The following is a 15,224-nucleotide window of genomic DNA, read 5'->3' on the forward strand; positions in this document are numbered from 1 at the left end:
GTTGATTCTGAGACCGGAGCCCTGAACCTCAATAAAGGAAACTGTGATGGTATGAGGCATGAGCTCATTTGGATTTGGAAGCATTTCTGAAACAGACATTAGCAGGCATTCAAGGAACGAATAGATGAACTCCAAAAGTTGTTTATTCCTACTTGGCGCAAGAGTAGAAAGGGAAGTGGCCAATCCATGGCTTACAAGGGAAATTGGAGATAGTATTGATCAATGAAGAGGCATACAAATTAGCTAGAAAAAGCAATAGACCTGAGAATTGGGAACAGTTTAAAATTCAGCAAAGGCGGACCAAGGGGTTGATTAAGATGGGAAAAATTCAGTACGAAAGTAAGCTAGCGGGGAACATAAAAACTGACTGCAAAAGTTTCAATAGGTATGTAAAGAGAAAAAGATTGATAAAAACTAATGTAGGCCCCTTAAAGTCAAAAATGGAATTCATAACAGGGAACAAAGAAATGGCTGAGGAACTAACTTTGTCTTCACAAAGGTAGATATGAATAATGTTCCGGAAGTTCTGAGAAACATAAGTTTCAGTGAGGAGCTGGAGGAAATTAATATTAGTAAAGAAACGGTTTTGGGAAAATTAATGGGATTGAAGGCGGATAAACCTCCAAAGCCTGATAATCTTCATCCCAGAGTACTTAAGGAAGTGTCCCTTGAAATAGTAAATCGATTGGTGGTCATTTTTCAAAAATCTGGAGTGGTTCCTACAGATTGGAGGGTAGCTAACATAACCCCACTACTCAAAAAGGGAGGTAGAGAGAAAACAGGAAACTATAGATCAGTGAGCCTAACGTCGGTAGTAGAGAAGTTGCTAGAGTCTATTATCAAGAATTTCATATCACTGCATTTGCAAAGCAGCGGTGTAATCAGACAAAGTCTGCATGGATTTACGAAAGGGAAATCATGCTTGACAAATCTACTAGAATTCTTTGAAGATGTGGTTTATTTAGACTTTCAAAAGGCTTTCAACAAGGTCTCACATAACAGCTTACTATGTAAAATGAAAGCACATGGGATTGAAATGAAAAATGAAAAGCGCTTATTGTCACGAGTAGACTTCAATGAAGTTACTGTGAAAAGCCCCTAGTCGCCACATTCCGGCGCCTGTTCGGGGAGGCTTGTACGTGAATGAACCGTGCTGCTGGCCTGCCTTGGTCTGCTTTCAAAGCCAGCGATTTAGCCCAGTGAGCTAAACCAGCCCCTGTTCAATTGTGGGTAGTGTCTTGAAATGGATAGACAGCTGGTTAGCAGCCAGGAAGAAAACGTTGGAATAAATGGGTCTTTTTCCGATTGGCAGGCAGTGACTAATGTGATACCGCAGGGGTAGCTGTGTTAGGACCCTAACTGTTCACATTTTATATTGATTTGATGAAACTCATTAATGAAAAGATTCCATCAGTACCTAAATGGTCATTGTACACCATATGTACCAACCACAAGCCGGCGATTATTTATTTCAGTGAGTTGACATGTATTCCTCCAATGGCCTCAGCAAGATTACAGAGCTGGGCGCTTACATTGTCAGTATTTCAGTACAATACCATCTGCAGAGCAGGGGGTGTGTTGAGTCGTCTCCCTTTACTGGAGTTACCATCCAAGGTAATGTGTCCTCCCATGACAATTTTTTTAGTCAAGAAACTTGCGTATTCTCCTGTAAGTGTGAAGCCGATTAAGCAATGGACGGAGAGAGATCTTATTTTGTCGCAAGTTGAAAGATTCCTAATGCAAGGATAGCTAACTATCATCAAAGATGATGGCCGCGAACTTCCCAAAGGGAAACAAAGTCCCCGAACGAACGCGTTTAGTGGTGTGTTTCCTGGCACTCCGTGCCGAGAAACATGCGACTATTCAACGTGACTCGCTTTGAATAAGGGGCCTGAACATGGAACGAGCGGCCGAGGCCCCACACAGCCCCGTTTATTACAATGGGGAGCTCCGCTTGCCGGGACCCTACACCCATGGCGGGCAAACCGGGCCCGTTTGGGCATGCAGAAAATGCCGGCTCGGCACCTTAGTGCCAACCTGGCACCTTGGCAATGCCAGGCTGGCAACCAGGTCCCACCAACAATGTCAGAGCACCACCCTGCCCAAAGGACTTGCAGCTGGGGGCCTCCGATCCCCTTGGAGACCCCCACAAGTGCCGTTCCGTCTGCTCCCCGTTTGTGGGGATGTGTGCTGAACTGCGCTCGCCCAAGGTCCCCGAGGTGAAGGGATTGAATCCCAAAGCCTCCGGTATCTTGAGAATCGCACATGGCTTACTGCTTCACTCTAATATGCAGATTTACCCAAAAAAATGATCTCGCCCGTTGTGGGCGGGATTCCCCTTGCAACAGCTTGCGAGATTGTATTGAATCTCGGGAGGCATTGCGAGCAGGGAGCAGGGTCTCTCGGCTTTCACCGGCCACGCTGCGCCATGGTGAGTTGCTTTTCCGGGGCAGCGTGGCCAGAGGATCGCACTCGATGAATTGAAACACAGAGCATACAGTGCAGAAGGATGCCATTCGGCCCATCGGGTCTGCACCGACCCATTTGAGCCCTCACTTCCACCCTATCTCCGTAGCCCAATAACATCTCCTAACCTTTTTGGGCACTAATGGCAATTTAGCATGGCCAATCCACCTAACCTGCACGTCTTTGGACTGTGGGAGGAAACCGGAGCACCCGGAGGAAACCCACGCAGACACGGGGAGAACGTGCAGACTCCGCACAGACAGTGACCCAGCGGGGAATCGTACCTGGGACCATGGTGCTGTGAAGCCACAGTGCCAACCACTGTGCTACCATGCTGCCCATCATGAAACCTTACCTGAAGCATAGAAATGGTAAGTGTATAGGATGGATGCCTGGTGTGGGGATCAAGAGTGATCATTTGCCCCCTGGTCGTTCGCAAGTCATGGATGAAATTCACGAGGCTCATCCAGGTGCTTCTAGAGTGAAAAGTCTTGCCAGCTCGTATGCTTTGTGGCCTAATATGGATCTGGACTTGGATAACAAAGAAAAATTCCGTTCGCATACCAGTGAAACCAGAAGATGGTGCCACCAGCACCACTTCATTCTTGGAAGTGGCCCGATAAGCCATGGTCCAGACTGCATAAGGGCTTTGCAGGACCGTTCATGAACTACATGTTTTTGGTTGTCGTAGATTGGAAATGGTTGGAAACACACCATGAATAATATTCCAGCTTCTGTGACAATTGAGAAGCTGCTTCAACTCTTTGCAATTCGTGGTTCACCAGATTTGCTTGTTTCATCTGACATCACTACGTTTACAAGGGAATTATTTCAAGAATTCATGCAAAGGAATGGTGTATGCATACTGCACCATTTCATCTGGTTTTGAGTGGTTAGCAGAACGAGATATTCAAACTCTGAAGGGTGGATTGAAGAGAATGGCAAGTGATACTTTTGGGTACAAAGCTCAAGATCTTTATTCCCGTATTGTATCACGCCACAATCCACACCGGGCTTACTCCAGCAGAATTGTTGTTCGGTGGGAGGCCAAAATCTCATCTGGATCTGCTTCATCCAGATCGACTCCATCCAGATCCAGGGCTGCACAGTGGTTAGAACTGCTGCCTTGCAGCGCCAAGGACCCGGGTTCAATTCCAGCTTCCCCCCATGTCGGTTTCCCTCCTCAGTCCAAAGCTGTACAGGTTAGGTGGATGGGCCATATTAAATTGCCCATTGGTGTCCAATGAAGTGTAGGTTTGGTGGGGTTGCGGGGATAGGGCGGGGAAGTGGGTCTCGGTAGGGTGCTCTTTGAGAGGGTAGTGCAGACTCGATGGGCAAAATGGCCTCCTTCTGCACTGTAGGAATTCTATGATTCTATAATCTCAGAGCAAAAGTGAGCAGGAGATAAGAGGGATGGACACGACTACCACGCCAGAGAGGCAGTTCAAACCAGATGATCAGGTTTACATTAAGAACTTGATTAGTAACCAGAGGTGGCTACTAGGAATAATTATAAATGAAAGTGGTTCAGTATCTTGGGTCGTGGGATTTCAGCACAGAAGAGTTGTTCGCAGGCACCAAACCATACTCTAGCTGGGGGAGAGGAAGAGGAACGTTCATGTTCCGATTCTCAATCTACCTCTTCACCTACGATCCCAGATTAACTGTTACAAGATTCACCTGTGGTGTTGCGTTGATCGCAATGCAATCGGAAAGCACCTGACAGATTTTTATACAGTTAAGACACCACTTTTGATGTATTTCTGTCCTGACAAAGGATTGAAATTTAAGGGGGAGAAGTGTTTGTGTGTGTCATTTTCTGTACAGAGTGCTCTCATAAGCCTCTCTCCTTTGTAATTATTTTTCTGGCGTCTGTGGAGGGTTCTGAGCATGTGCGAGCATTGGCGGGCTTTTTAGTCTGCAAGAGGGTGACCTGTAAGCAAGACTGGTTTTACTAGTGCTCCTGTTTCCATAGTTATTACTGTCGCCACTGCTCTGTTGAATTACTGTTATTGCCAAACTCCGATAGTTATTGATATAAAGAAGTTCCTTCTTTTAAACAACGCATTCGACCGCTCGCTTTGTGGTCTCAAGTTACCACAAAATATTAAAGGATTTGTGAGGATAGATGCAGAGAAGCTGAGGGATTTCAAAACCAAACACATTCTGAAAAATGGAGCTAGACCATTTCGGAGTGATATCAGGAAGCAAAGGTTAGTGGAAATGTGGAATTCTCTCCTCGAAAAGACTGGATGCTGGGTCAATTGAAATTTTCAGGACGAAGACTGAGATGGGACTTTTGAGGGATATGGAGCAAAAGTGGGTTAATGGATTGAATTCCCATGTCACTATTTAATAAGAGTTTGGGGAGTATTTAACCCTCAAACAACACCAACAAAACAGATGATCCAATTATTAACACATTGCTATTTGCGGGGGTTTACCAATTTGCTGCCAGTTTTCCTTTATTAAAACAAAATGAGATAGTCTTGCATTTATATAGCATCCTACATAACACCAGACATCTCGAAGCGCTTTAGTCAATGAAGTACTTTGAAGTATAGTCACTGTTGTAATGTAATAAATTCATAAATAATAATAATAATCGCTTATTGTCACAAGTCGGCTTCAGTGAAGTTACTGTGAAAAACCCCTAGTTGCCACATTCTGGCGCCTGTTCAGGGAGGCCGATACGGGAATTGAACCCACGCTGCTGGCCTTGTTCTGCATTATCACCCAGCTGTTTAGCCCACATTACAACAGTGCTTGCACTTCAAAAGTATTCAATTGGCAGCAAAGCACTTTAGGGTTATCCTGAAATAGTGAAAGATGCTGCATAAATGCTAGTCTCTCTATTTAGCAGATATTGGCTGCTGTGAATTGGTCATTTCACCCAAATCATTGTGCTCACAATTTCTACTGAATTGATTCTTTTGCTGTGCCTGGTTTGTGTTGAAAACATACATGTCATTGGTACAGGACCGGTCAAGAACGCATTTGTGGGATAGAGTAGAAGAGAGATTTATCCTGTACGTGAGGCTAACGTATCACTTCAGCTGTATAATGGCCATTATTTGATGATGAGGATGAAATGGTGCACCATTAAAATATGGTGAGGGACGACAAGAAATGTTTGTCGTTTTGGTCATTTGTCAGGTATTCCCTTAATTGGTACAACATTAAAGTACCGTTTGCCTTTACTTCTGTTCACATTTGCTGCAGTCTCAAGAACTTTGGACCACCCTGTGGTTTATTAATCCCCTTTAGTTCTCCCAAAGGCAAGTCAAACCCACAGCACCACAACCTTCACTACTGGTAGGGCAAGGAGGCATTGACCCAAATCCACCCCAGCTAGAATTGAGATGTGAACACCAATCTGATCCACAGCAGCCATCCAGCCAACTGAGCCAACCAGCCCCTGCAAGGAGTTGCCATGGTAACATGTGTCGTAGTCCAGAGCTATGAATAGCGATGGTAGAGGCTCCAATTTTGTTTCCATTACGTGGCTGACCAGGAATCTCTCCTCTTACCACTTACCATTGGTGTATGTTGGAAGGATTCACAGGTTGCTATTTCATCTGTTTGACCAAGTTATGAACACACCTTTGTTATGTATTTATATTGATTTCTGAGAAGCGGCACTGAAAGCTGTATAATGATGTATGCATAATATCACCGATCGCTAGCGCGGGTAACTGCAGAGTAAAGAAGCAGCCTGCACTGAATGCACCTCGTTGATAAAGCTCCTTTAGTGTGTCAGCCTCATAGCATCAATCCTGCGGACGCAACACAAACTGGCGATGAGGGCGTCGAACAGCACTTGCTGGCCACCGGTGGAAACAATATCTGGGAAAGGGGACTGTGGAAAAAATGCAAACAAGTCGTAGAAGGTATTGGAGTTTCTACGTTCCTGAGTGTAATGGGAGGAAAAATGTTTCATCTCCTCAGAAGTTTAGTGCAGCCAGGCACCAAGATATTTGAAGAAATGGTAGAGATTCTGCAAGCACATTATTCGCCTAGGCCTTTAGTGATTGCAGAGTGTTTCAGATTTCACAAACGCAATCAAGAAGAGGGGGAATCAATTGCACAATTCGCGACAGTATTAAAAAGACATGCAGAGCACTGTCAGTTTGGTGATGTATTAAATTATACAATTCGGGACTGACTAGTCTGAGAAATGAAGCAATACAGAAACTTAATTAATAATCTTTATTGTCACAAGTAGGCTTATATTAGTACTGCAATGAAGTTACCGTGAAAAGCCCCTAGTCACCACATTCCGGCGCCTGTTCGGGTACACAGAGGGAGAATTCAGAATGTCCAAATTACTTAACAGCACGTCTTTCGGGACTTGTGGGGGAAACCGGAGTACCCGGAGAAAACCCACAAACACTGGGAGAACGTGCAGACTCCACACACACAGTGCCGGGAATTGAACCCGGGACCCTGGAGCTGTGAAGCAACAGTGCTAACCACTGTGCTGCCCACCAGAAACTGGTGCTTACCGAGAGAAACCTTTTACTCTGAAAAAGGCCATGGAAATTGATGTGTCGATGGAGCTGGTAGGGAAAGAAGCTCAGCAGCTGAGTTTGAGTACTCGGGTGCACAAAATGTTGCCTGAGTTGATGCCTAAGAGTTTTGAAACTCAAACATGCCACAGATGTGTGAAGACGGGGCAGAATGCAAGGGTATTGTATGCAGAAACGGTGCAAAAAGAGGTCATATCGAGCAAGCGTGTGCCAATGACAGTGCTGTTAGGAAGGGGGTTCCAGCTATTTGACCCAGGAACAGCGAAATAGCGGTGATGTATTTCCAAGTCAGGATGGTGTGTGGCTTGGAGGGGAACTTACAGCCGCTGGTATTCCCATGTATCTACTGCCCTTGTCCTTCTGGATGTAGAGATCACAAGTGTGGATAGTGCTCTCAGAGGGGATTTGGTGAGTTGCTGCAGTCCATTTTGTAGATGTAAACACTGCTGTGACCCTGCATTGGTGGTGGAGGGGGTGCCAATCAAGTGGGCTCCTTTGTCCCGGATGGTGTCAAACTCCATGAGTGTTGTTGGAGCTACACTCATCCAGGCAAGTGGAGAGTATTCCATCACATTCCTGACTTGTGCCTCGCAGATGACGGACAGGCTTCGTGGAGTTAGGAAGTGAGTTGGTTGTCACAGGATTCCCCGCCTGACCTGCTCTTGTAGTTACAGTATTTAAGTTCGGTGGTCTTCCCATTAGCTCCAGTTTTGCTAGGGCTCCTTGATGCCACACTTGCTTAGTCAAATTTATTTCAAGAGCAGTCGCTCTCACCTCTCCTGTAGTTCAGCTCTTTTAACCACGTTTGGACCTGAGTGATCCTGGTGGAACACAAACTGAGTGGCTAATTGCTGAGTAAGTGCTGCTTGATATCACTTGTCAACAATACCTTCCACCACTTTTCTGACGATCGAGAGTAGACTGATGTGGTACCAATTGGCCGGCTTGGATTTGTCCTGCTTTTCCATATTGGCCAGCCGCTGTCCGTGCTGTAATATTAATATGGAGTGAATTGAAATGGCACCTATGATGCCCGAAACCTCAGGAGGAGGCCGAGATGCGTCATTCACCCTGTATATATGGCTGAAGACGGTTGAAAATGCTTCAACATTGTCTTTGTACACAAAGAAAAAAGATTTAAAAGAATGTTACATTTAAACTCAAAGTTATAAAAATCTGAGGAACCATAGGGACAGAGCAGAAGAGTGGGACTAATTGGATAGCTTTTTTAAAGGATTGACTCGGGCATGAGTCAAATGGCTCTTTTCTATGCTGCAATATTCTATGATTCTAATCATAGAATTCCTGCAGTGCAGAAGGAGGCCATTCGGCCCATTGAGCCTGCCCCAACCTTCGAAAGATCACCCTACCTAGGCCCAATCCTCCGCCCTAAGAGACAATTTAGCATGGCCAATCCACCTAACCTGCACATCTTTGGACAGTGGGAGGAAACCGGAGCACCCGGTGGAAACCCATGCAGTCACTGGGAGAGTGAGCAAACTCCACACAGACAAGTCACCCAAAGTCGGAATTGAACCCAGGTCCCTGGTGCTGTGAGGCAGCAGTGCTAACCACTGTGACACTGTGTACTTGACATTCTTTTTCCCAATCTCTGAAGAAAATGAAATGTCTGCTTTGAAAAATTGTTACAGCAGGAACCTTTTGCTTGATTTCAATACGGTATGTACTACCCAATTCACACATGCATTGGCTTTCTAACTTGCTCACTATCAGTGCATTTGTATAGTTTCGTCAGCATTGTTCAAGTCTCATTTCCTTCCAAAACGTGTGAATCTGAGGCTCTACCAGGAATGTTATTCGGAAAAACTAAATATGATGAGGAAGAGGAAAGTGTTAATAAAGAGAATGGAAGGGGAGGATGAAAGTGAGATGGTGGGGATAATTGCAGCTGAAGTTTCACAGATCTTGCATATTTCTTGTAGATTATTTCCCCCACGCATTTTTGTTTCATCGCACTCATCTGAGTCTCTGATCTGTATGTTTCTTTGCTTTTTAGGAATCTGCGTCGAATCCGCAAGTGCCAACGAGGTCGGGAACAGCAAGAAAAGGAAGGGAAGGAATGCAGCAATAAGAAATCTATAGAGAATGCAGAAAATTATGATAAAGCGCAGTGCAATTTTAAACTCAACTCCTACAAGATGGTGTATGTCTTCAAATCCGAAGACTACATGTACAGGAGAACGGCACTGCTACGGGCTCGCCAGGTCAGTACGCTGCAGGTTTCACAGAAATTGCAAGTGTTGCGGTTAGGAAAAGAGAAATACTGTGGATGGATGCTGGAAATCTGACCTTAAAATGCTGATAATCACTCAGCAGGTCAGACAGGGAAATGTGGAGTCAATGCTTCAGGCTAATTCAGACTTTTCATCAGAACAGTTCTCAGCTAAAAACCAAAGTCTCTGCGCAGATGCAGTCTGATGCGCTGAGTGTTTCCAGCACTTTTCTGTACATGTTGCGATTCATCAACGAACATCATTGGATTGGTTCTGTTAAAAAGGAATTCTCACCGTCAAGTAATAAAGCCATTTTAAAAGAATTACATTGTGTGTGGTGTATGAAAGAGGATACTTTTATGTTTCATCCAGGCCCTTTGTAGAATTAATTTATAGGGTTTGAAACAGTGTCATTAAATACTCGACATATACTTTTTTTTAATATAAATTTAGAGTACCCAATTCATTTTTTCCAAATAAGGGGCAATTATTTGGGTTGTGGGGGCGAAACCCACGCAAACACGGGGAGAATGTGCAAACTCCACACGGACAGTGACTCAGAGCCGGGATTGAACCTGGGACCTCAGCGCCGTGAGGCAGCATTGCTAACCACTGCACCGCCGTGCTACCCTGACATATACTTTTTAATGGTTTCTCAAAGGAACACATTGAATTTTTCTCATTGACCCTGAAGGTAAAATCATTTTACTTTGAGCAGCTTGGCTATAATCGGGTGGGTATGACAGAACACATGAAACAATGCGTATAGCGGCCACGAGCAAGAAATACTTGGTAAACCTCAAAAAACAGAAGGCAGGCTTTAGTATTTTACCATTTTAATGAAACTGGTAGAATCTTCAAGATGGTGGCAAAGTCCTTTTATGAAGTAACAGCTGCTTAATGTAAAGACACAGTAAAAGTACGTAAAGTTGCCATATTCCCAAATGACCATAGGCTGCTTTCCCCTTCGAGGGGGGAGCTGACTGTTGGTGATTTAACCTGAGGATCACCACACCTCTGGCAGGGTTGAGAAGGCGGGGCTTTGTGAATAAGCTCAGCCGGTACAGGAATTGAACCCACATTGTTGGACTTGCTCTGTATCACGAACCAGCCCCCAAAGACACAATATGTACTTGCCTTTGCTCAGGATAAATTCAGTAGTCAGTAAGGCATTCTTTCTAATTAAATATAGTTTTCTTTAGGAATTTAGGGGTGGCACAGTGGTACAGTGGCTAGCATTGCTGCTTCAAGGCGGCGAGGACCCGGGTTCGGTCCATGTGGAGTTTGCACATTCTCCCCGTGTCTGCATGGGTTTCACCCCCACAACCCAAAAATGTACAGGGTGGGTAGATTGGCCATGCCAAATTACCCCTTAATTGGAAAAAAAATGGAGTATTTTTTAAAAATGTTTAAAATTAGTTTTCTTTAGAACTTATTTGTCTTTTAAATGTTGACTTTGGACGCTTCTGGCCACACCTGGAGTATTGTGAGCAGTTTCAGTGTCCTTATCTGAGGAAGGATGTTCTTGCTATGGAGGGAGTGCAGCGAAGGTTTACCAGGCTGATTCCTGGGATGGCGGGACTGTCATATGAGAGACTAAATTGGTTAGCATTATATTCATTGAAGTTTAGAAGATTGAGAGGGGATCTCGTAGAAATTTATAACGTTCTAACAGGATTAGACAGGGTTGATTCAGAAAGAATGTTCCCGATGGTGGGGGAGTCCAGAACTAGGGGTCATAGTTTGGGGATAAGGGGTAAACCTTTTAGTACTGAGGTGAGGGGAAATTTCTTCACCCAGAGAGCGGTGAGTCTGTGGAATTCACGACCACAGAAAGTAGTTGAGGCCAAAACGTGGTGTAATTTCAAGAAGGAATTAGATACAGGGGTCAAGGAAAATGCGGGGGAAGGCGGGATCAGGGTATTGAACTTGATGATCATCCCTGATCATAATGAATGGTGGGGCAGGCTCGAAGGGCCGAATGGCCCCCTGCTGCTTCTATTTTCTATGCATGTTTCCTTGATGAATCTGCAATGTGTACCACAAAAATCAACTCTGTAATAACCTTGTTTAATAAGCAAAAACAAAGCCAGAAGCTCTCTGACTGGCTGAATGTTTTCCAGCATCTTCTGTGTTTATTTCAAGTTTAAACACTTCTACGTGCTTCATTTTTCTTTCTTCCCCCCACATTATCTCTCGCCTTTCCCAGTCCTTTTATTTCTACGAATTTAATGTTGCTTCTGTTTTCTGTGTGTAACAAAAACCTATTTCAATGTTTAATTTGCAACAACTATTGATGGTGGCTCTTTATCTGGTCTGGAGACCCGTGCCAGTTTTGAAAATGGAGCCACATCAAAAGGCATGGCAACTAATACGGTGCAGCTGGATTCGCGTTTTCTAAAGGCCCAAAGCTTTGAATTCAGTGAGGATAAATTCTTGCAGTAAAAAAAGAGGCAGATCTTCAGCATATTTTGTATAATTGGATTTAATAGTTACTACGTCACTGCCATCTAGCAGCAGAATATCGATACTGCACTGACTTAATTTTATTCCACTGATAGGTTGTCCTTTTGATAGGTCTAGTAAAAAGAATACAAAGTATGGTTTGAGGATTAGGCAGTGTTTTTAATACCTCTATATTCATTGGTCCCCTTCTTGCTAGGTTTTCACACACCTTACTCTGATAGGTGTCAATTTTCCGAGAGTTTGTTGCACGAAGAACATAAGAAATAGGAGCAGGAATGGGCCATTTGGCCATTGGAGCCTGCTCCGTTATTCAGTAAGAACATGGCTGATCTATCTTCACGCTCTATCCCCATTTCCCTTAGTGCCTGAAAATCTATCTATCTCTTGTCTTGGAGTCTGAGATGAGAAGAAAGTTCTTCATTCAAAATGGCCGAACCCTTGTTATGGGACCATGAACCTCCGCGTTCTAGATTCCCACTATCCTGTTTAAGCTGCGGGGCTGAAACTGCTTTGGTTTTGATTGTGGGGAAACGTGATTTAGGCAGCTGCTTTAGCTGGGAGGCAGGGCCTATTGAGGTGTCAATCAGTTTGTTGTTAAGTTTCATTGGTATAATTGATGGCTCTCATTGTTTCTCCCTTTTGGATTTAGTCTCATGAGCGAGTCAGCACACGGTTACACCAGCGGTTTCAGGCATGGGTGGATAAATGGAGCAAGGAGCACGTGACTCGTGAAATGGCTGCCGAGACCAGCAAGTGGCTAATGGGAGAGGGATTGGAAGGCATGGTGCCCTGCACAACCACCTGTGAAATGGAAATACTGCACTTCATGAAAATCAACAAATACAGGGTGAAATACAGTGCTTTATTCAAGGGGCCGTGACCAGCTTGCACAGCAGGTCCTCCCTTGTGCAATGTGCCCACGTTGTGGCATCTCATCCAATGCCATACACCAGCTCCCCCAACACACAAAAAAAAACACTGCTATGTTTTTGTAAATACTGTGTACATATTGTCAACAGACTTTTTTTTAAAAAAGAACCAATCTGCATCAATGTGCTAGCATTATCTACTAGCTTATTGTGTATCATAGTATGAGGTGGCTTGAAGTTAGTTAATATGGAAAAAAATGAGGCACCATTATTAAAGTTTTTACCAAAGGGATTTCAGAGTAAGTGTAGCTTTCTTTGTGTGTGAATTTCTGTTAGTGAAAAGATATTTCATTATGTACAGAACACTTGTATCATTAAGTGTCCCTGTGCAGCATGCCATTGCATAGTACATTTTGGCCTTTTTGTTTTGAGTTTTAATTCAAGTTTGCTCGTCTAATACCAACTGGACCAAACTTCATGGCAGACATCATTGGAACTGTCCAATCACCTTTTCTTTTTGTTACGGAAACATTGAACTCTGGGTCTCTGAGCGGTAATTTACCTGTGACCTGTTTTTTTTTTTTAAACCTGCCTTAGTCTTCCAAACACAATTCGCTTCCTGTCGGAAGTCTGGCGGACTGCTGGTTCCAGTTTTATGCAGTATTTGACCCTATTGATTAGTAGCTTCAGGTATTAAAAGATGTTCATGAGCAAGTGGTTGACTGACTGAAAGGTCTCTCTTAACTTACTAATGTGGCAGCTGTCCATTCAGGTTTTCTTCATACTGTAGTATCCTTTTGATGGCGCTTTTTTTTTCAGAAGAGCATCGGCGATTGTTAATACAGTCACGTTTGATGCAGTCCCAAAACCTTCCTGCTGCTTTATTGCGTGTTACAGCAAAAGTGCTTTCAACGGTTTGGGCATTTTATTTTGAACATTTTATAAAGCATCTCGATTCTAGCATTTGAAATATGTCATGAATACAAGAGATACTATTGGAAGACAGTGGAACACATTGCGTGTGTGTTTTTTTTAAAAACGGGTCGCACAAAAGAAGCTTCGCTGAGTTTGAAAGATTTTCTATGAACCTTAAATATGGTTGGCTAGAACATTCACTGCTGTCTGTTGTACATTGGGCGTGCTCAGTGATGTCTGAAGCACAAGACTGTTATGATGCCTTTGAAAATCAGTTTTATCCATTTAATAACACTTGCCCATCCGCCGCTGTCTTGTTTTAATGCTCAAGCTGTTATTTTTACTCGTTGAAACGTGAATTTTTAAGAAAAATATTTCAACGATTTCCACTTTTGTTTTGATGAGACTGAACAGCAACAGCACACGTCATGGGTTTCATTTCGTAAGCAGATGTTCCAACCCATTCGAGCTTTGTTACGATATTCTGCTTTTTGTCAACGAGCAGTCTGGTAAATCACAGACCAGGGTAAGCCCGAAAGAACCTCCACCGTTTTTTATAAATTTCTATGTAAATTAGTTAAATTATCTTCATTTCCCCCCTCCCCCTCCCCTCCTCGTCTTTTTTCTACATCCACCGACGCGGGTCGCCCACCTTTTCTCCTGAGGCCAAGCTAGGTAGTGGTTTGGTGAGCCTTTAGAAGAACTAATCTAACCGAGGCAAGATTTGACTAATGGCAGCTGGAAGATCTTGTAATTAAGCTTTTACTCATCCGCTCGCCCGACGGTCGCCATTAACCTCGGATTGTCCATTTAACACGAAGCTTCTGTTCAGATAGCCACTGTGCTCATCAACATCGATCAGACACTGTCGGAGACTGATTTGTACAGTTTGCCCCTGCAACCTCTCTTTTTTCACTTTGTAAAGTATAAGAGGCAGGGCTTTTAAGCCAGCTTGTACAATGCATATATATTGCTTTTTGTATTCTGTACTGTGATCTTTGGCCACCCACGTGTGATTTCTATACAGAAGTTGTAAACTTGACTTGTAGTTCAGTATTTCCATTAAAATATCGCCAGGGCTGAAATCTGGCTGTCTTGTGTGAAGTGTATTTGTTTTCATTAATTTCCTTTTTGGCTTGTTTATCCGTAATTTTTTTTTAAATTGTGAAACCGAAATTATATATTTTAAAAAGATCTGAAGTATAAGTTAGATATAGACATAGAACATACAGTACAGAAGGAGGCCATTCGGCCCACCAAGTCTGCACCGACACACAAGCCCTCACTTCCACCCTATCCCAGTAACCCCTCCCAACCTTTGGACACCAAGGGGCAATTTATCATGGCCAATCCACCTAACCTGCACGTCTTTGGACAGTGGGAGGAAACCGGAGCACCCGGAGGAAACTCACGCAGACACGGGGAGAATGTGCAGACTTCACACAGACAGTGACCCAGCAGGGAATTGAACCTGGGACCCTGGCGCTGTGAAGCCACAATGCTACTCACTTGTGCTGCCCACGTTGTTCTTGTGTTATCCTCACTGTCATGAGACATACAGGTGGTGCAGGCTGTAGTGCCTGCATTTTGAAAAACACAACTATTTTTTTTAAATGCAAACCGAGATCTAGTTCCATCCTTGTTTGCTTAAGAACAGCTCGTATATGTACAAATTATCACTGACTACAGATTAAATGTCAAAGCTACATCAAGTTGTGCCAGTTAGGGAATTGAGACAAAGGCTT

General features: G+C 43.9%; 1 protein-coding gene across 3 annotated transcripts in view; it reads left to right on the top strand.

The window, feature by feature from the left end:
• The window catches only part of sin3aa (SIN3 transcription regulator family member Aa), a 159,677-nt gene extending 145,094 nt beyond the window's left edge, over positions 1-14,583 (top strand). For all 3 annotated transcript variants that reach the window (XM_072493045.1, XM_072493044.1, XM_072493046.1), the window contains 2 exons: positions 9,013-9,220; positions 12,345-14,583. In XM_072493045.1, coding sequence (XP_072349146.1) covers positions 9,013-9,220; positions 12,345-12,575 — 439 coding nt within the window. In that variant the 3' untranslated portion in view covers positions 12,576-14,583. The remainder of the gene's footprint in view (positions 1-9,012; positions 9,221-12,344) is intronic.
• The last annotated feature ends 641 nt before the right edge of the window (positions 14,584-15,224 follow it).

This window comes from Scyliorhinus torazame, chromosome 30 (genome assembly GCF_047496885.1).
Source record: "Scyliorhinus torazame isolate Kashiwa2021f chromosome 30, sScyTor2.1, whole genome shotgun sequence".
NCBI lineage: Eukaryota > Metazoa > Chordata > Chondrichthyes > Carcharhiniformes > Scyliorhinidae > Scyliorhinus > Scyliorhinus torazame.